At 39.0% G+C, this 23,076-nt stretch overlaps 1 protein-coding gene across 1 annotated transcript; it reads right to left on the reverse strand.

The window, feature by feature from the left end:
* On the reverse strand, positions 1–22,633 carry MRPS14 (mitochondrial ribosomal protein S14). The gene is made up of 3 exons (XM_052654049.1): positions 22,569–22,633; positions 6,106–6,264; positions 1–361 (listed from the first exon to the last, which is right to left on the reverse strand). Exons 1-3 carry the CDS (start codon positions 22,611–22,613, stop codon positions 179–181), a joined length of 387 nt encoding a protein of 128 aa, XP_052510009.1. The 5' UTR covers positions 22,614–22,633; the 3' UTR covers positions 1–178.
* Between the last annotated feature and the right edge of the window lie 443 nt (positions 22,634–23,076).

Genomic DNA, 23,076 nt, shown 5'->3' on the forward strand with positions numbered 1-23,076 from the left:
CATATTTCCACAAACTTCTTTTTTTTAATTACTCTTTGCACTATGCTTGGGAACAACATGTTTAGAAAAATATTATTCACTGACAGAACACTCAAATAAAAATCAGGTTTTTATCTATTAGAAAAGTCTCTTCTTGCCTAAGTGGTTTTCCTGCAAGGTCAGTAGGTTCTGGAGCTGATCACCATATTGCTCGCTGGATCCCAGACAGTTGCCCATGATCAGCTAAGTGACGGAAGACAATACGGCTGAGCCTCCAGCGCCGCTTTACGCCTCGTGGACGGGACGTCATAACACATCGATTTCTGATTCTAACGGGGCAGCTATCCCGGGGAAGGGCAGCAATTTCTTCATCAGCCACCTCCTAAGGGAAGTCACAACGTTATTTACACAGAGCACATGCATTTATTTATTCTAGATGATGAGTCAATGCTCAGAGGAAGAGAACACAAAAGGCTAGATTCATTAATGCAGCCAAGTTTGGCAAAAGAACCCTGGGTACCATGATGAATTTTACTGAGTAGAAACAAACAGGCCAGAAAGAAACAATGCAGAATTGTTTGACATACTCGCAATGTAATTTTTCGAAATTAAACTGAAACCTAACAAACATAACCAAGAATCCACAAACTAAGTGTAAAGCTCAAAAAGCTTTCACCAATAGAAAACAGCTGTGTAACCAGCAACTAGACGAAGAAACAGTGTCAGTACCTAAGACTTCCCTCTCCTCCTCTCAGTCACTGACCTCCTGGCTAACATTCTCATTTCTCTTTTGGAAAATACATGAATGCATTTCTGTTGTCTCCCCAAATGATTTTCCCAGCTTCACTGAGAAAATCGATATAGAACACTATGTAAGTTTAAGATGCACAATGTGATGTCATGATACATGTATATACTGTGAAAAATAATTGCCACAATAAGGTTAACACCTCCATCACCTCACATAATTACCTTGTGTGTGAGAGAACACTGAAGAGTTACTCTTTAAGCAGCTTTCAAATATGTAATACAGTAGTGCTAACTATGGTCCACATGCTGTACTTATTTAACCCCAGAACTTATTCACCTTATAACTGGAAGTCTGTACCCTTCGGCCAACACCTCCCCATCTCCCCTAATCCCCAGGCTCTGGTAACCACCATTCTACTGTTTCTATCAATTTGGTTTTTCAGACTCTAAATATAAGTGAGATCATATAGTATTTGTCGTTCTGACTTACTTCACTTAGCATAATGCCCTCAAGGTACATCTATGTTATTGCAAAGGGCAAGATTTCTTTTTTTAATGGCTAAATAGTATCATACTCTGGGCTTCCCAGGTGGCTCAGTTGGTAAAGAATCTGCCTGCCATGTGGGAGACCCAGGTTCGATCCCTGGGTAGGGAAGATCCCCGGGAGGGCATGGCAAACCGCTCCAGTATTCTTGCTGGAGAATCCCATGGACAGAGGGGTCGCAAAGTCAACATGAGCACACATGCAGTATCGCACTACTGTACTCTGTGCCGCTGTGTGTGTGCAAATCACACTCCTGGAGTGGCACGTTCACCTGCTGATAGACAGTCAGGCTGTTTCCATGCCCTGGCTACTGTGGATAATACTGGAGTGAACACAGGGATGCAGCTCTCTCTTCATTTCTATCTAGTGATTTCATTTCCTTCAGGTTTATACTCAGATATGGAATTGCTGGATCATACGTGGTAGTTCTAATCTTTAATATTTTGAAGAGCCTCCAAACTATTTTCCACAGTGGTTGTGCCAATTTACATTCCCACCAGCAGCGCACAGGGTTCTCTTCCCCACATCTTCACCAACATTTATCTCATCTTTTGGACAGTAGCCATTCTGACAGGTGTGAGGTGAGAGCTCTTTGCAGTTTTTGTTTGCATTTCCCTGATTAGTTGAGCATCTTTTCATGTACCTGTTGGTCATCTGTGTCTCTTTTGGAAAAATGTGTATTCAGGTTCTCTGCTATTTTTTAATCATTTTTTTTGGGGGGTGCTACTGAGTTGCATGGCTTCCTTATATTTGGGGGCTATTAAGCTCTTGTCAGGCACATGGCTTGCAAGCGTCCTCTCACACTTTGCAGGCTGCCTTTCCACGCTGCTGCTCTCAGCGTGATGCAGTCCACTTGCTTTCCTTTGTCACTTGCACCTTCGGTGTCACAGCTAAAAAAAAATCACTGCAAAGGTCAATGTCAAGGAACTTTTACCCCTTGTTTCCTTCCAGCAGTTTCACACTTTCAGTTCTTTTAAGTCTAGCCCATTTTGAGTTTCTGTGAGTGGTGTTAAGATAGGGGACCAATTCTACTCTTCTGCATGTGAGTATCCAGTTTCTCCAGCACCACTCACGGAGAAGCTATCCACAACAACCACTGAGTATTTTGGCTCCCCTGTCAACTACTTATTGACCACTCATCTGTGGATTTATTTCCAGGTTCTCAATTCCATTCCACTGGTGTATGTGTCTGTTTTTATGCCACTACCATACTGTTTTGAATATTATAGCTTTGTAAACCAGGAAATGTGATGCCTCCAACTTTGTTCTTCTTTCTCAGGATTGCTTTGACTCTTTGATGGTCTTTCGTAGTTCCATACAAATTTTAGGATTATTTTTTCTATTTCTGTGAAAAAAATGCTATTGGAATTTTGATAAGAATTGCACAGAATTTATAGATGGCTTTGTGTAGTATGGGCATTTTAAAAATATTAATTCTTCCAACCTATGAACATGGAATATCTTACTTATTTGCATCTTACTTATGATAAATGTTTCTTTCAATGCGCTGCTGAATTTGGTCTGCTAGTATTTTATAGGGAATTTTTCCATCTCTATTCATTAGGTATACTGACCTGTAGTTTTCTTTCTTTTTAGTGCCCTTATCTGGCTTTGCTATCAGGGCAATGCTGGGCTCATAAAATGACTTTGGGAGTGTTTGTTTCCCTCTTACTCGATTTTCTGGAAGAGTTTGAGAAGAACTGGCACTAGCTCCTCTTTAAATGACTGGTAGAATTTACTCCTGAAGGCATATGGTCCTGCACTTTTTTCTGATTACTGATTCAATCTCCTTACTCATCACTGGTCACTTCAGATTTTCTGTTTATTCATAATTCAGTCTTGATAGGTTTTATGTTTCTAGGAATTTATCTCTTTCTTCTAGGTTAGCCAGTTTGTTGGCCTACGATTGTTCTTATCAATTTGTTATGATTCTCTGTATTTCTTTTGGTATCAGGTGTAATATTTCCTCTTTTGTTGCTGATTTTATTTGAATCTTCTCTCTCTTTTACTATGTTAGTCTAGCTAAATGCTCATCAATTTTATCTTTTCAAAAAAATCAGCTCTTAGTTTCACATATCTTTACTGTTTTTCTGGTTTCTATTTTCATTTATTTCTGTTCCAATCTTGGATTCTGCTAATTTTGGGCTTATCTGTTTTTATTTCTAGAACCTTGAGGTATTAGGTTATTTCCCATAAGATTTTTGAAGTATGCAAGTGTGAAACCTCTGAAGACCAAGTAGAAGGAAATGTTTGACATGAAGATGAAGAGGAGGAAGGATAGGAGCGCACAGAACCTTGACATCTACAGTAAAGATTCTGACTGCTGGAGATGCAAAGACAAGTGATCAGGTGAGATTTACATTTTTAAAACATCATTTGTAATGTAAGGAAATAAATATGGTAAGGGCAAAAATGGTTCAGGGGGAAAACACAGATTACTGCAGTAGCTAGCACTAAGGTTTTGTCAGGACAGATTTATTCTTACGTATGTGCTTAAAAGTATGTGTATTATTGTGCATGTGTTTGTGTGGGATAGACCCTTACTAGACTATGATGTAAGTAAAATAATTACTCTAACATATTAAAAACAGATAAATGAGAAAATGTATATGAAAGCCGCTAAGTTTATATTGAGCTTCCCTGGTAGCTCAGACCAGGTAAAGAATCCACCTACAATGCATGAGACCTGGGTTTGGTGCATGGGTGGGGAAGATCCCCTGGAGAAGGGCGTGGGAACCCACTCCAGCATTCTTGCCTGGAGAATCCCCATGGACAGAGGAGCCTGGTGGACTGCAGTCCATGGGGTCACAAAGAGCTGGACATGACTGAGTGATAAGCACAAGTTTATATTAATTATTAAGCATTAAGCGTAGTTCCTGACCTCCAAAAGCTCACACATATGTTGCTATTAAGAAATACTGACAAATCTGTGTGCTAAAAATTACAAAACACTGATGGAGAAAAATCAAAGACCAAAATAAATGAAGTGATATACTTAAAAAAAAGAAATAATGATAAAATTATATGAAACATGATTAAGTCAATGAATGGTAAATAGTAAGAACTACAAAAGGAACTTAACAGGAGAAATGATTGGACTGGTAGAATGAAGTAAAGTTTTATGGAGATGGAACATGAAGAACAGCTACAAATTGTTAACGTGTGTATGAACATAAAGATTTAAGGCAGTATACAACCGAGGAAACCAGAATTGAAAGAGACACATGTACCCCAATGTTCATTGCAGCACTGTTTATAATAGCCAGGACATGGAAACAACCTAGATGTCCATCAGCAGATGAATGGATAAGAAAGCTGTGGTACATATACACAATGGAGTATTACTCAGCCATTAAAAAGAATACACTTGAATCAGTTCTAATGAGATGGATGAAACTGGAGCCAATTATACAGAGTGAAATAAGCCAGAAAGAAAAACACCAATACAGTATACTAACACATATATATGGAATTTAGAAAGATGGTAATGATGACCCTGTATGCAAGACAGCAAAAGAGACACAGATGTATAGAACGGACTTTTGGACTCTGAGGGAGAGGGAGAGGGAGGGACGATTTGGGAGAATGGCACTGAAACATGTATAGTATCATGTAAGAAACGAATCGACAGTCTATGTTCGATACAGGATACAGGATGCTTGGGGCTGGTGCATGGGGATGATCCAGAGAGATGATATAGGGTGGGAGGTGGGAAAGGGGTTCAGGATTGGGAACTCATGTACACCCATGGTGGATTCATGTCAATGCATGGCAAAACCAATACAGTATTGTAAAGTAAAAAAAAGTAAAAATAAAAATTAAAAAAAAAGATTTAAGGCAGTGTACAAATGAGGAAACTAGGCAAAGGGAAAATGAGACAAAAGAGCATTCTGTGAGAGCCTGTAAATTCATTAGCACCAGGACAGAAATTCGCCTTGTAAGCTAGTTGGCAGGCAAGAAAGAGCCATGTTAAGTTCCCAGGATTAAGAGAGGCTCTACACAGCTATTGATGGTTCTCAAACCAGAGACTCTTCATGGAGGTCTTCATAAATTTGTCCTCCCTAACATCTTAAGCTTTGTTTCTCAGGAGCCACTTCTTATTACTGCCTAAATATAGGCAAGTAGCTTAATGTCATTACAATAAAAGCTGTAACAGAATGGTCCAAGGCACTCCGTTTTCTGCTTATCTGGCTGAATTTAGATAAGATTTAAAAAGAACCCATGATAATGAAGAACCTATATATTATTCTCCAAATTTATATGAATGAAATAATTTTTACTCTAAGCTTTTGATAAGTTTAATGGCCTTGAGTATGAGTTATAGACTCTGATAAGACTCCTGTATGCAGGTATTTTATGCTAACAGTTGGGCCCAGGACTTATGCTTCAGGAAGCCTGAGCTGACATTCTCTTTTCCAAGTTAAAGAGTATGACAAGAAGTCAAACCTATATGGAAGGCCACCTCATGGGTAAAGGAATTCAGAAGCAGGCTTAGGGATGGCCTTGGATAAGGAATAATGTAGGTCATGTGCTGGGCACGCTGAAAGACTGGAATGAACTGGAGAGACACCATAGGTCAAATAACTATCCAATTTCTGTGTGGTCACCATGCCTCAGTACTTTCTAAGCATCACCTAATGAAATGGCTGAAAGGCTAGTTAAGAATGAATAATTTTTTTATTTGAAACTAATAAAAAGTTTCAATGGTATTTGTTTATGTTGACCAAGAAAACGAGATTCTAGTCTCTACAAAGTACACTAAGTTACAACCAACAGTATGAAGTGATTTGAGTTAACGATTTTCTGGCAGATACTCATCTTAATTAGCTAACCTGAAGGTGTTTTGGAAGAATAGTATTCTTCCTGAGAGAATTGATCCGTAGCCTCTCATCTGCATACTCATAGGCCATTTTTCTTCTCTTTACATCACGCAACATTCTCCAATCGACATAGTAACTTCGAGCTTGGCCTGAAGCTGATGAAGGAACCACCTAAAAGAGACAAGGAATAAGTGAAGGAGAGTCAGACCCAGGGTTTGCCAGAGGATCACAACCCAACTCCACCCACCAGGGGACAGTCACCAGCCTCTCAAAGAAAGAAAACTACTGTCCCGCAACCCACACAATAATCTGCAAATTCAGGCCAGACACTATCCTGGGACTACCTGGCCCCCGGCACTCAGTGGGTGAACACTGCTGGGATGTAAAAGATGTCTCTTACAGAGGAACACTTCTCCAAAGTTGAGAAACATAACCAACCTGTCACATACATAAAGTACAAACAGCACTTGAGATAAAATGAGATGACAGAAAAATATATATGAGGCGAAGGAACAAGATAAAACCTCGTAAGAGCAACTAAGTGATGTGGAAGTAGGCAATCTACCCAAGAAACAGTTCAGAGTAATGATTGTAAAGATGATCAAAGGACTTGGCAGGAGCACAGATGCAGAGAGCAAGAAATTATAAGCTTTCAAAAAAGAATTAGAAAATACAAAGAACAATGAAACAGAATTAAAGAATGCAATAACTGAAATGAAGGATATCTCACACACTAGTAAAGTAATGCTGAAAATTCTCCAAGCCAGGCTTCAGCAATACGTGAACCGTGAACTTCCAGATGTTCAAGCTGGTTTTAGAAAAGGCAGAGGAACCAGAGATCAAATTGCCAACATCCGCTGGATCATGGAAAAAGCAAGAGAGTTCCAGAAAAACATCTATTTCTGCTTTATTGACTATGCCAAAGCCTTTGACTGTGTGGATCACAATAAACTGTGGAAAATTCTGAGAGAGATGGGAATACCAGACCACCTGACCTGCCTCTTGAGAAACCTATATGCAGGTCAGGAAGCAACAGTTAGAACTGGACATGGAACAACAGACTGGTTCCAAATAGGAAAAGGAGTACGTCAAGGCTGTATATTGTCACCCTGCTTATTTAACTTATATGCAGAGTACATCATGAGAAACACTGGGCTGGAAGAAACACAAGCTGGAATCAAGATTGCCGGGAGAAATATCAATAACCTCAGATATGGAGATGACACCACCATTATGGCAGAAAGTCAAGAGGCGCTAAAAAGCCTGTTGATGAAAGTGAAAGAGGAGAGTGAAAAAGTTGGCTTACAGCTCAACATTCAGAAAACAAAGATCATGGCATCTGGACCCATCACTTCATGGGAAATAGATGGGGAAACATTGGAAACAGTGTCAGACTTTATTTTTGGGGTTCCAAAATCACTGCAGATGGTGACTGCAGCCAAAGACGCTTACTCCTTGGAATAAAAGTTATGACCAACCTAGATAGCATATTCAAAAGCAGAGACATTACTTTGCCAACAAAAGTCCGTCTAGTCAAGGCTATGATTTTTCCAGTGGTCATGTACGGATGTGAGAGTTGGACTGTGAAGAAAGCTGAGCGCTGAAGAATTGATGGTTTTGAACTGTGGTGTTGGAGAAGACTCTTGAGAGTCCCTTGGACTGCAAGGAGATGCAACCAGTCCATTCTGAAGGAGATCAGCCCTGGGATTTCTTTGGAAGGAATGATGCTAAAGCTGAAACTCCAGTACTTTGGCCACCTCATGCAAAGAGTTGACTCATTGGAAAAGACCTTGATGCTGGGAGGGATTGGGGGCAGGAGGAAAAGGGGACAACAGAGGATGATATGGTTGGATGGCATCATTGACTTGGTGGACGTGAGTTTGAGTGAACTCTGGGAGTTGGTGATGGACAGGGAGGCCTAGTGTGCTGCGATTCATGGGGTCGCAAATAGTCGGACACAACTGAGCGACTGAATTGAACTGAATAGAAGGAATCAGTATGGACTCAGTGATTCAGAAGAATGGATCAGTAAGCTGGAAGACATAGGAGTGGAAATCACTCCCATGTAACAGAAAAAAGAATGAAAAATAATGAGGCCAGATTAAGGGACCTCTGGGATAACAGGAAGCATGCTAACAGTCACATTATAGGGATCCCAGTGAGAAAGGGTCTGAGAAAATATTTGAAGAAACAATAGCTGAAAACATCTGTGATTTGGGCAGGGAAACAGTCACCCAAGTACAAAAAGCACAGAGAGTCCCATACAGGATTAATTCACAAAGGAAATATACCATAACACACTGTAATAAAAATGACAAAAGTTAGAGAGAGAATATTAAAAGCAACAAGGGAAAAGCAACAAATGACTTATAAGGTAATTCCCATAAAAGTACCAGCTGATTTTTCAGCACAAACTGCAGGCCAGAAGAATGTGCATGATGTACTTAAAAGTGATGAAAGAGAAAAACCTATAACCAAGAGTACTCTGCTCAGCAAGGGTCTCATTCAGATTTGATGGAGAAATCAAAAGCTTTACAGACAAGCAAGAGCTAAGAAAATCGAGCACCACAAAACCAGCTTTATAACAACTGCTAAAGAAACTTCAAGAGGCAGAAAAGAAAGAGGCACAACTAGAAACAAGAAAATCACAAAATGGAAACACTCACTGGTAAAGGTAAACATACCATAAATGTAGGAAATCATCCATGCACAAAGCTAGGAGGGAGGTTAAAGACAAAAGTAAAAAGTAGTAAAACCATCTGTATCCACAATAAGCAGTTAAGGGTTACACAAAACTAGATGTAATATATAAAATAAAGAATAGTAATCATGAGGGGAAGAGAGTACAAATGCAGAGTACCTAAAATGCATTAGAAAATAAGAGATCAACTTACAACAAGTACGTAAAAATACACACTCCAATACAAAACCTCATGGTAATGTCAGCAAACCAGAAGTCTGTAATATACATACAAAAAAGAAAATGGAATCCAAATATAACACCAAAGACAGTCATCAAATCACAAGAGAACAAAAGAGTGTAGGGAGAAAAAAGACTTACAAAAACAAATCCAACACAATAAACAAAATGGCAGTAAGAATATACATATCGATAATTACCATAAATGTAAACAGATTAAATACTCAAACAAAAAGACATAGATTGGTTGAATGAATATAAAAAGAAGACCCATAAATATGCTGTTGGTGAGAGACCCGCTTCTCAAGAAATACAGAATGAAAGAGGCAGGATGGAAAAAGGCATTTCATGCAAGTGGAAATCAAATAAAAGTTGGAATAGCAATACTCACATCAGATAAAATATACTTCTTAAACATGGCTACAAGAGACAAAGAAGGACATTATATAATGATCACGGGATCAATCCAAGAAGAATATATAACAACTGTAAATATATGTGGACCCAACATAGGAGCACCTCAATGGATGAGCCAAATGTTAACAAACATAAAAGGAGAAATTGAAGTAACAAAATAATAGTGAGGGACACTAACACCCCACTTATATCAACGGGGTATAACACCCCACTTATAACACCCCACAAATATCTATTCTGTCTGGATAGATCATCCAGACAGAAAATAAATAACGAAACACAGGCCTTAAATGACACATCAGACCTGATATTTATAGAGCATTCAACCCCAAAACACAATACACATTCTTTTCAAGTGCACTTGGAACATCCTCCTGGATAGATCCCATGCAGGGGCACAAAGCAAACTTTGGTCAATTTGAGAAACCTGAAATCTTATCAAGCATCATTTCCTATCATGATGCTATGAAACTAGAAATCAAGTAAAAGAAAACACACACACACACACACACACTGAGATAAAACAATATGCTACTAAACAATCAATGAATCACTGACGAAGTCAAAGAAGAAATCAGAAAATATCTGGAGACAAATGAAAATGAGATATAGCAAAAGCACTTCTAAGAAGGAAGTTAATAGTGATAAAAGTTTATCCAAGGAAACAAGAAAATCTCAAGTAAACAATCTAACATTACACCTAAAGCAACCAGCAAAAGAAGAAGAAATAAAAACCAAAGTTAGTAGAAGAAATCATAAAAGTCAGGGCACAAACGAATTAGCAACTAAAACATCAATAGAAAAGAGCAACGAAAGTAAAAGCAGGTTTTGTTTTTTTTAAGATAAACAAAATTTATAAATCTTCAGAGACTAATGAAGAAAAAAAGGGAGAGCGCCAAAATCAGTAAAATCATAAATGAAAAAGGAAAAGTTACAACTGACACCACAGAAATACAAAGGATCATGACAGACTAGTATGAGCAACAATATGCCAATAAAATGTGTAACCTAATTGAAATGGACAAATTCTTTGAATGGTACAATTTCCCAAGACTGAACCAGGAAGAAACAGAAAATTACTAGTACTGAAATGGAACCAATTATTTAAAAACTGCCAATAAGAAAAGTCCAGGAACAGATGGCTTCACAGAAGAATTTTATCAAAAATTCAGAGGTGAGTTAACACCAATCCTTCTGAAGCTATTCCAAACAGTTGCAGAGGAAGGGACATTTCTGAACTTATTCTATGAGGCCACCATCACCCTGATACCAAAACCAGATAAAGACATCACAAAAAAAAGAACATCACAGGCCAGTATCACTGATGAACATGGATGCAAAAATTCTCAACAAAATTCTAGCAAACAGAAGCCAACAACACATTAAGGATCAAGTTGGGTTTATCCAAGGATGCACGGATTCTTCAATATACACAAGTCAATCAATATGATACACCACATTAACAAATTAAAAGATAAAGATCATATGATAATCTCAATCAGTACAGAAAAAGCTTTCGACAAAATTCAGCACCCATTTATGGGTGCTCTTCATAAACTCTTCAGAAACTGGGCATAGGAGGAACCTACCTCAACATAATAAAGGCCATATATGATAAACCCACAGCAAATATTCTCAATGGTGAAAAACAAAGAATTTCCTCTAAGATAAGGAACAAGACAAGTATGCCCACTCTTGCCACTATTATTCAACATAGTTTTGGAAATCCTGGCCATGGCAATCAGAGAAGAAAAAGCATTAAAAGGAATCCAGACTGGAAAAGAAGTAAAACTTTCACTGTTTGCAGATAACACAATACTACACATGGAAAACTCTAGATACTATCAGAAAATCACTAGAGCTAATCAATACACAGAAATCCCTTGTGTTACTATACACTAACAATGAATAATCAGAAAGAGAAATTAAGGAATTAATCCCATTCACCATTGCAATAGGAAAATAAAATACCTAGCAATAAATCTATTTAAGGAGACAAAAAACCTGTACTCAGAAAACTAAAAGATATGGATGAAAGAAATCAAAGATGACATAAACAGATGGAGAAATATACCAGGTTCCTAGATTGGAAGAATAAACATTGTGAAAATTACTATACTACCCAAAACAATCTACAGATTCAATGCAATTCCTATCAAATTACCAATGGCATATTTCACACTTCACAATTCGTATGGAAACACAGAAGACTCCAAATACTCAAAGCAATCATGAGAAAGAAGAATGGAGTTAGAGGAATTAACCTTCCTGACTTCAGATTATACTACAAAGCTACAGTCATCAAGATAGTATGGTATTGGCACAAAAACAGAAATATAGTCCAATGGAACAAAATAAAAAGCCCAGAGATAAACTCATGTACCTATGGGCACCTTGTTTTTGACAAAGGAGGCAAAACTATATAATGAAGAAAAGATAATCTCTTCAATAAATGGTGCTGTGAAAACTGGACAGCTATATGTAGAAGAATGAAATTGGAACACTTCTTAATACTATACACAAAGAGAAACTCAAAATGGATTAAAGACCTAAATGTAAGACCAGAAACTACAAACCTCCTAAAGGAAAACATAGGCAGAATATTCTTTGACATAAATCACAACAAGATTCTCTATGACCCATCTCCAAAAGTGGTGGAAATAAAAACAAAAATATACAAACAGGATCTAATTAAACTTAAAAATTTTTGCACAGCAAAGGAAACCATAAAGAAGATGAAAAGACAACCCTCAGAATGGGAGAAAATAACTGCAAATGAAGCAATTGACAAAGGATTAATCTCCAAAATGTACAAGCAGCTCAGGCAGCTCAATATTAGGAAAACAAAGAACCCAATCAAAAAATGGGCAGAAGACCTAAACAAACATTTCTCAAAGAAGATATACAGAGAGCTAATAAACACATGAAAAAAATGCTCAACACTGCTTATTATTAGAGAAATGCAAATCAAACTACAATGAGGTACTATCTCACACTGGGCAGAACAGCCACCATCAAAAAATCTATGAACAATAAATGCTGGAGAGGATGTGGAGAAAAGGAAACCCTCTTGCACTGATGGTCAGAATGTAAATTAATACAGCCACAGTGGGGAACAATATGGAGATTTCTTTAAAAACTAAACTACCATATGACCCAGCAATCCCACTATTGGGCATATACCCTGAGAAAACCACAATTCTAAAAGACACATGTATGGCAGTGTTCACTGCTGCACTATTTTCAACACCAGAACATGGCAGCAGCCTACATGTCCACTGACAGATGAATGGATAAAGAAGTTGTGGTTCATATATATAATGGAATATTACTCGGCTACAAAAGGAATGAATTTGAGTCAGTTCAAGGGAGGTGGATGAACCTAGAGCCTGTTATACAGAGTGAAGTAAGTCAGAATATTAACACTGTATATTAACACATATATATGTGGAATCTAGAAAAATGGTACTGACAGCCCTGTTTGTAGGCAGCTATAGAGAAGCAACACAGAGAACAGACTCAGAGACACAGCGTGGAAAGGAGGAGGTGGGACGAATCTAGACAGTAGCACTGAACATATATTTTGCCATATGAAAAACAGATAGCCGGTGGCAACTTGCTATAAGATGCAGGGAGCTCAGCCTGTGCTCTGAGACAACCCAGAGTGGGACGCAGGTTCAAGAGGGAGGGGACATATGTATATCTATGGATGATTCATGTTGATGAATGGCAGAAACCACCAGAACACTGTAAAGTATTATCCGCTAATTAAAAAGAAATAATTTTTAAATAAGAAAAAGAATGTAGACAGTAGCACTGAAACATTTTATTTTGCCATATGAAAAACAGATAGCCGGTGGCAACTTGCTATAAGATGCAGGGAGCTCAGCCTGTGCTCTGATACAACCTAGAGTGGGAGGCAGGTTCAAGAGGGAGGGGACATATGTATATCTATGGCTGATTCACGTTGATGAATGGCAAAAACCACCAGAACACTGTAAAGTATTATCTGCTAATTAAAAAGAAATAATTTTTAAATAAGAAAAAGAAATTCAACATCCATTTATGATAAAAATTCTCCACAAAGTGAGCACAGAGAAAACACACTTCAACACAATAAAGGCCATACATGATAAAACCACAGCTAACACCATCATACTCAATGGTGAAAAGCTGAAAACAGTTCCTCTAAGATCAGAAATAGTCAACAAGCTGGAATTAAGATTGCCGGGAGAAATATCAATAACCTCAGATATGCAGATGATACCACCCTTATGGCAGAAAGTGAAGAGGAACTAAAAAGCCTGTTGATGACCATTGGAAAAACCATAGCCTTGACTAGATGGACCTTTGTTGGCAAAGTAATGTATCTGCTTTTGAATATGCTATCTAGGTTGGTCATAACTTTCCTAAAGGCAGAGGAGCCAGAGATCAAATTGCCAAGATCCGCTGGATCACTGAAAAAGCAAAAGAATTCCAGAAAAACATCTATTTCTGCTTTATTGACTATGCGAAAGCCTTTGACTGTGTGGATCACAATAAACTGTGTTCTGAAAGACATGGGAATACCAGACCACCTGACCTGCCTCTTGAGAAATCCGTATGCAGATCAGGAAGCAACAGTAAGAAGTGAACATGGAACAACAGACTGTTTCCAAATAGGAAAAGGAGTATATCAAGGCTGTATATTGTCACCCTGCTTATTTAACTTCTATGCAGAGTACATCATGAGAAACGCTGGGCTGGAAGAAACACAAGCTGAAATCAAGATTGCCGGGAGAAATATCAATAACCTCAGATATGCAGATGATACCACCCTATGGCAGAAAGTGAAGAGGAACTAAAAAGCCTGTTGATGAAAGTGAAAGAGGAGAGTCAAAAAGTTGGCTTAAAGCTCAACATTCAGAAAACGAAGATCATGGCATCTGGTCCCATCACTTCATGGCAAATAGATGGGGAACCAGTGGGAACAGCGTCAGACTTTATTTTTTTGGGCTCCAAAATCACTGCAGATATTGACTGCAGCCATGAAATTAAAAGACTCTTACTCCTTGGAAGGAAAGTTATGACCAACCTAGATACTATATATAGAAAACCATAAAGATGCCACTAGAAAGCTATTAAGGCTCATCAATGAACTAGATAAAGCTGCAGAATAGAAAATGAATACACAGAAATCTGTTGCATTTCTCTACACTAACTACAAACACTCTGGAGGAGAATTAAGAAAACAACCTCATTTATCATTGCATCAAAAAGAATGAAATACCACCCCTGTGGCTCAGATAGTAAAGACTCTCCTTGCAATGCAAGAGACCAGAAGGGACAGGCTACTCACTCCAGTATTCTGGCCTGGAGAAGTCCATGGACTGTATAGTTCATGGGTCGCAAAGAGTCGGACACAACTGAGCCACTTTCAGTTCACTTCACATCTACCGAGGGCTTCCCTGGTGACTCAGTGGTAAAGAACCTACCTGCCAATGCAGGAGACATGGGTTCAATCCCACCATCAGGAAGATCCTCTGGAGAAGGAAACGGCATCCCACTCCAGTATTCTTGCCTGGGAAATCCCATGGACAGAGGAGCCTGGTGGGCTACAGTCCATGGGGTCTCAAAAGGGTTGGACACAACTTAGCAACAACAATAAAACCTACCAAAAGAAGCAAAAACCCGTACTCCAAAAACTGTAAGATCTTGATGAAACAAGGCACAACACATAGAAATATATACCATGTTCTTGGGTTGGAAGAATCAATATTGTGAAAATTACCAATTTTATTGTGAAAATTACCAATACTACCCCGGGCAATCTATAGACTCAATGCAACCCCTATCAAATTATGAGTGGTATTTTTCACAAACTAAAACAAAAATTTTTTTATTTGCATGGAATTATAAAAGATGGAATAGGCAAAGTAATCTTAAGAAAGAAAAATGGAAAGAGAGGAAATCAGGCTCCTTGGCTGCTGACAATACTGCAAAGCTACAGTAATCAACAGAATATGGTTCTGGCACAAAAACAGATCAACAGAACAGGACAGAAAGTCCAGCAATAAATCCCTGCACTAGGGTGAATTCATCTACAACAAAGAAAGAATATACAATGGAGAAAAGACAGTCTATCCAGGAAATGGTCCTGGGAAAAGTGCACTGCTACATTTTCCTAGAGGAAAACACAGGCAGAACAGTCTTTGACATAAATTGCAGCAATATGTTTTTGGATCCATCTCCTGGAATAATGGAAATAAAAACAAAACTAAACAAATGGAACCAAGTCAAACTTATAAAGTTTTGCACAACAAAGGAAACCTAGAAACAAAATGAAAAGACAACTCATGGGCTGGGAGAAAACATTCACAAATGATGTTACTGACAAGGGCCTGATTTCTAAAATATACAAATAGCACACGCAGCTCCCTAACATAAAAACTAACCACCCAATTGAAAAATGGGCAAAAGATTTAAATATACATTTCTCCAAAGAAGACAGACAGATGGCCAAAAAGCACACACACAAAGGAGTTCAACATGATTAATTCTCAGAGAAATGCAAATCAAAACTACAATTAGTTATCACCTGATACCAGTCAGGATGGCCATCATCAAGAAGCCTACGAACAGTAAATGCTGGAGAGAATGTGGGAAAAAGGGAACCCTCCTATACTGCTGGGTCAGACTGTAAACTGGTACAGCCACTATGGAGAACAGCATGCAGTTTCCTTAAAAATCTAAAAACAGAATTACCAGCAATATGATCCAGCAATTCCACTCCAGGGCATATAGCTGAAGAAAACCCTAACTCAGAAAGATACATGCACCCCAGAGTTCACTGCAGCACTACTTACAACAGCCAGGACATGGAAGCAGCCTAGATGTCCATCAACAGAGGAATGGATAAAGAAGTTGCGGTACATATATGTGCATGTATATGCAATGTAATATTACTCAGCCATAAAAAAGAATGAAATAATGCCAACTGCAGAGACATGGATGGACCTAGGGGTTGTCATACTCAGTGAAGTTAAGCTAGACAGAGAAGGACAAATATCCTATGATATCACGTATATGTGGAATCTAAAAATATTGTTTTATTATTTACAAAACAGTCACAGGTGTAGAAAGAAATCTTACGGTTTGGGGAGTGGATGAATTGGAAGATTGGAATTGACATATACACATTACTATAGACAAAATATGTAATTAATAAAGACCTACTGTATAGCACAGGGAACTCTACTCAACACTCTGTAAGGACCTGTATGGGAAAAGAACCTAAAAGAGTGACCATATGTCTATGCATAACTGACTCACTTTGCTGCACAGCAGAGACTATCACAACAGTCAATCAATTATGCTCCAATAAAAAAATTTTAATCTAATTAAAAAATGAGCAGAAAACCTAAAGAGACATTTCTCCAAAGAAGACATACAGATGGCTAACAGGTACATGTGTGTGCGTGCGTGCATGCTTAATCACTTCAGTCGTGTCTGACTCTCTGAGACCCCATGGACCGTGGCCAGCCAGGCTCCTCTGTCCATGTAAAGATACTCAATATCACTAATTCTCAGAGAAATGAAAATCAAAACTACAGTGAGGTATCACTTCGTACTGGTCAAAATGACCACTATCAAAAAGTCTACAAATAACAATTGTTGGAGAGGGTGTGGAGGAAAGGGAACTCTCCTACTTCGTTGGTGGGAATGCAAATTGGTACAGCCTCTATGGAAAAACGTTCCTTAAAACTAGAAAGAGTTACCATATAATCCAGCAATTCCACTCCTGGGCATGAATCTGGAAAAAGCTCTAATTCAGAAAGATACATGCACCACAATGTTTATAGCAGCACTGTTTGCAATATCCAAGATATGGAAGCAACCTAAATGTCCATCACAGATGAATAATAAAGATGTGGGGTATATACACACACAAGGGAATATTACTCAGCCATAAAAATGAAACAAGGCCACAGCATGCAGCAACATGGATAGATCTAGAAATTATCATATTAAGGGAAGCAAATCAAAGACTCATGATATCACTTATATATGGAATTTTTTTAAAAAAATGATACAAATGAACTTATTTACAAAATAGAAATGAACTCACAGATACAGAAAACAAACTTATGATCATCACAGTGGAAGGGGAGAAGAAGAGATAAATTAGGAGTGTGGGATTAACAGATACACATTAGCATGTATAAAATAAACAATAAGAATTTAGAGTATAGCACAGGCAACTATATTCAGTATCTTGTAATAACCTATAATGGAAAAGAATTAAGAAAAAGAACACACACACAACACCAAATATAAGCATACTGTAGATCAACTACAGCTCAATAAAAAAAGAATTAAAAAAAGACACAAAGTGGATTCATCCTCCCACCTCATCCCTTATCTGCCCAGTGACCATACCCCCATCCCAGAGGTATCCAGTTACTAATTTCTTTTCTGTAGCCTTCCAGAGATTTTTGCCTATAAAATATACGTACATACTCCCCCTCCCATGTTTCTTCTCCTACCCGTTTTTTTCACATTTAACAATAGATCTTAGAGCTCTTTCTATATCCATGTTTAAAAGCTTCCACATTGTTTTAGGTTGCATAATATTCCACTATATGGAAGTGACCAGGTTCAGGAGATACTATCTCACAATAGGGCCTCTTTGGCATATTGTTTATTTCAAGCAAAAGGAATCTGAGAAACAGCAGGTCCAAGAAGGATTTTATGACCTTCCCCTGAATCAGGTCATAAGACCCTCAATACCCAGGACATGAAAGAAGCATCCTTATCGCTGAAGCCTGAGGAACACTGAGAAGAGTCTAAATACCTGGCCATGCTAAGTTTCCTTTAGTTTTCTACACACAGCTCATGCCTTTAGTCTTACCACATTTTCCCATGGTTTACCAGGCTTCATTAACCCTAGCACAAAACCCACTTAGGTTTAACTCCTTTGGTTCTTCTTTCCTTATGAAAACTCCTGTGTTGGGTAAAACTTACAAATTTGTATGCTTTTCTCTTGCTATTGACACAAGGGCCCCAGCTGAGAATTTTTTCCCTCCCCACAGATGCATCATGATTTATTATCCTGAGACCTACTGGTGGACAACTAGACCATACCTCACCAGGTATCATTATAAACAATCTGCAATGAATAATGTCTTATATAAACCATTTCATATATATTTGTATATATCAGCAGGAAGCAGAACTGGAAGCAGTTCTGCTGGGTCAATGGGTACTTTGAAATTGTCACTCAAAACTCATTTCTTAGTGTGAGTTGTCCAGTAACAAGACAGAGGGTTCATCACTGTCTCATGTTTACATGGTGATAGCCAACAGTTCTGACTAACAGTACACACAGAGTATAGGGCATTAGAAACTCAAGTCTTTCCCAAACCAGAGCAAATATTATACTTTCATTAAATTACAGCTGTGGAAAATGATGGCTTATAACTGCTGCTTTAGAAAAAACACATGCACAGCATGACACAGAATATAAAGCTGAAAACGAGACTACTAGACTAGAAAGATAACCTCTTTTCAACCTATCAACAAAAGATAAACTGCCTTCAATGCTTCAAAGTCTCAAGAGGAAATATAACAACTCTAAAATCATCTTTTAGAAATAAGATAGCATGTATCAAATCGATACTGAAATTTCATTCATGACTGAGTCAAATGAGTACCACGGTCACAGTGGCTGGAAATAAGCGTCACGGAAAGAGGGCTCAGGCAAGGCTTTGAAGGACTGACAGAATTCTGATACAGTTAGGAAGCGGGGGAAGGGAGAGAAGGTGAAGTTTTTCCAAACCAAATGAGGAAACGGACAAGATAACAGTGGTAAGGTCCAAGGAGGTCATTCTGGCTGAAACAATTCACCTGAAGGGGCAATGCAATGTCTGCTGTTGCCTATGAAACTAAAAGCAAAAGAGAATTAGAAACCAAAATTAAATATTTTTCCCCTTCAATTCTTTTCCAGACTATCCCTAATCAGTGTTCTATCATCTCCTAACAGGTTTCTATTTAAGAAAAAACAAGGAACTTTTTATTCTTTCTGTACAACTTTTTTTTCCTGACTATAAAGGCAATACACTTTTAAAATAAACATTTACTGGTCTCTTACATTAATTTCTTCTGTAATAGTTTATGTCCTTTGCCCACATTTCTATTATATTTTCTTGCCAGTTTGTAACAGTGCTTTACATGTTAAGATTGCTTCTATTCTGTTCTGTACATATCCTAACCTACCCCTCTCTCTCACCCCTCTTCATCTCCTAAAACTATTCCATTGGACTTTCAACTCATGGTCTACCATCATCAATATCTTCTAAATCCTCAACTTCTTAACAATTCCTCCAGATATTTGCTCAACAGTTTCCCCTATAGCTCTTTTTCTCCCATGACTGGGAGGAAGCTTTCTTGCTCTTTACTGCAGCTTCTAGACTGTCCCTCCTTCCTGAGAGGAAGCTGTGACTCTTGTGCCACTGCGTTATACCTCCACCACTGCAGTCATCTACCACAGCCCCCACTGTTCCCTTTCATTTTTCACTGTCAATCCTGGCGGTCACTCCTTCTGTCTTAATTCCTGGTGATCTCAACACAAGTGAAATTATACCCTGATCTCTCCACTCCTCGAACTCTTTTCCTCCAGTCATTTTGTCCTCCACTCCTCTTTTCCTATTTACTTCCATGCTGGAGCTCTTTTATTCCCAGGAGGTGAAAGCTTCTATTATCCAATTGTGTATATCTCATACTCTGTCACTTCTTTCTAGCATGTTTCCTCTAACACCCTAATAACAGCCCCTCTGGAACTTTCAATCCATTGCTCCTGCCAGCTTTTCACGTGTCTCTCAGCTTTTGACTTCCTATCTCCTGCTTGTGTTGCTCAGTCGTGTCTGACTCTTTGCAACCTCATGGACTGTAGCCTGCCAGGCTCCTCTGTCCATGGGGATTCTCCAGGCAAGAATACTGGAATGGGCTGCCCATGCCCTCCCCCAGGGGATCTTCCCAACCCAGGGATCAAACCCAGGTCTCCCACAATGCAGACGGATTCTTTACAGTCTGAGCCACCTGAATTCCATGGTCTGTAAACACAATATTGTCTTTCATACACCCTCAACTCCCTGATCCCTCTTTCACTTCACCTTATTGGTTCTAATCCTTGCCACTATTCTTCTGATCTACTCTTGACTATTTTACACCATCTCTTCTTTCTTTAAATCCCTGACACCTGCTCCCACATCCCCATGTTTAGCTGATGACTTCACTTTCTCTTCAATTATGAAATCAAAAGCGTCTATAATCAGATATATAGAACAGACTTGTGGTTGCCAAGGGGGAGGGGGCATGGGGAAGGGCTGGATAAGGCGTTTGGGATTAGCAGATGCCAACTATTATATATAGAATTGGAAAACAACAAGGTCCTACTGTATAGCACAGGGAACTAAATTCAATATCCTGTAATAAACCATAATGGAAAAGAATATGAAAAAATATGTGCAACTGAATCACTTATGTTAATAAATTAACATAACATTGTAAATCAACTCTACTTCAACAAAATAAATTTTTTTAAAGCATCTGCAATCATATGCACTACATTCCCTCCTGCTATTAAATTATTAAAGATCTGCTCCAATACAGTAGCCACTAACTGCACATGACTAGTGAGCCCTTGAAAAGTAACTAGAGGAATGAAATTCTAAATTTTATTTAATTTTAATTAATGAAAAAAATCTAAACTTAAGCAAACATTAAAAAGTTTTAGTTTTGATAGGACTAGATTTTCCATCTTAACCGTGAAAAATTTAGAATCCAAACTAAGATGTACTCTTAAGTGTAAAATACAAACCTGATTTTGAAGATTTAGCATGAAAAAAAAGAATGCAAGATCTCACACATCACATTTATAGATTACATGTTGAAATACAATATTTTTGATAAACGTATTTAAAATATTTTAATAAAATTAACTTCATCTGCTAATTACTTTTTTTAATGTGGCCACTCGAAAACTGTAAGTTACAAATGTGGTTGGTATTTTATTTCTATTGGACAACGCCATTACAGATTAACTGTTCATGTTCTGAAGATCAAATAATCTAACACTAAACTCATCACCTCTTGCCTACACAAGCTACAGCTTCAGCAATTCTTCCCTCTCCTACATTATCTATTTTCCCCCCTCTACAGAATCTTTCCCTTTGACACATAAACACGCACTGACTTCTGTCCCGCTAAAAATAAAAAGCACCACAAAATACCCACTCTTAACCCACCCCCTCTTCAGCTATTGACCCAATTTTCTGTTCCTTTTTGCAGCAAAACGTCTTCAAAGGTTCGTCTACGTGTGTAGTCTGTGTTTGTAGTTTGCAGGAAAGATAGAAGGTATTTCTTTCCTCCCATTCTGTCTCTAATACTTACACCCCCACCACACCACCGAAACTGCTAAGCTGCACGTTCCAACAATTCCCACGCTGCTAAACCCAGCAGAAGGGCTACCAGGTGCCGCAGTGGTAAAGAATCCGCCTGCCAATGAAGGAGTCCCAAGAGACGCCAGTTTGATTCCTGGGTCGGGAAGATCTGGAGGAGGGCGCGGCAACCCACTCCAGTATTCTTGCCTGGAGAATCCCATGGACAGAGGAGTCCGGCGGTCTAGTCTATGGGGTGGCAAAGAGTCGGAAGCGACTGAGCAGGCACGCACGCAAACCCAACAAGCAATTCTCAGCCCTCTTAATTGACTTTAACCAGAGTTCCCCACTCGCTGCTCCTGCAGTGCTTCCAGGCCACCACGCTCTCCTCTCTCGCTCTGTTCAAGTCTCCTTTGCTCGGCTTTCTTTTAACTTTGCGAGGTTTGGGGGGCCTCATTCTTCAGACACCTTCTGTCTCCACCTACACTCGTAAAGTGGAGTCAGTCTGCAGGCTTTCAACGCCAGTCAGCTCTAAGTTTACAAATAACCCAATTTACGTTTGCAGCTCGGCCCTTCCCGGAATCAAGCCGGAGGAAGGAAGCGGACAGAGAGAGAACCCTGGAACAGGTCTGCACTGGGCGCTCCTGGTGGCAGAACAGTGGAGGACCTGTGGGTTTGGAAGTTCAGAGAAGGGGAGGAGGGTATAACGGCGCAGGCCAGACCTGCCGGACGATCCGCAGCAGAGATCCGAGCATGGAAGCAGCCATCTTGTTGACCGCAAATGTCAAACCGCTGCAACTTTATTAACACTGCCGCAGACAGCGAGGACACGAGGGGCGGGACCTGGGCCGCAGGGGGCGGGTCTTTAGCGTTCGGGAAGGAGGGGATAGTTAATTGGATTAGCGTTCTCGCGGTATTCAACGGAATTTGGGCAAAATAACAATCTGGAAGCTTAGCTGTGATGTTGGTAGTGGTCTGTGACGCTTTTCGCGTGTTCCTCCCTCCTTGAGCGGTTTACACACCCTCTTAAATTACCTTTGTCCTCATTCACCTCCTTTTCTTCCACCCTTTCTTACTATCTGTTCATTGTCACCAATGTCTCTTTCTCTAAATTCTCGCTCAGCCTGCTTCTCCTGTATCCTCCATTAGTTTAGGATGCTACTTGCTAGAAGCCCACAGTTAACGGCCAGTTCTTCCTCTGTCCAGTTCTTCTTTCTTCGTCCCTCGTGT

Source organism: Budorcas taxicolor, chromosome 16 (assembly GCF_023091745.1).
Source record: "Budorcas taxicolor isolate Tak-1 chromosome 16, Takin1.1, whole genome shotgun sequence".
Classification (NCBI taxonomy): Eukaryota; Metazoa; Chordata; class Mammalia; order Artiodactyla; family Bovidae; genus Budorcas; species Budorcas taxicolor.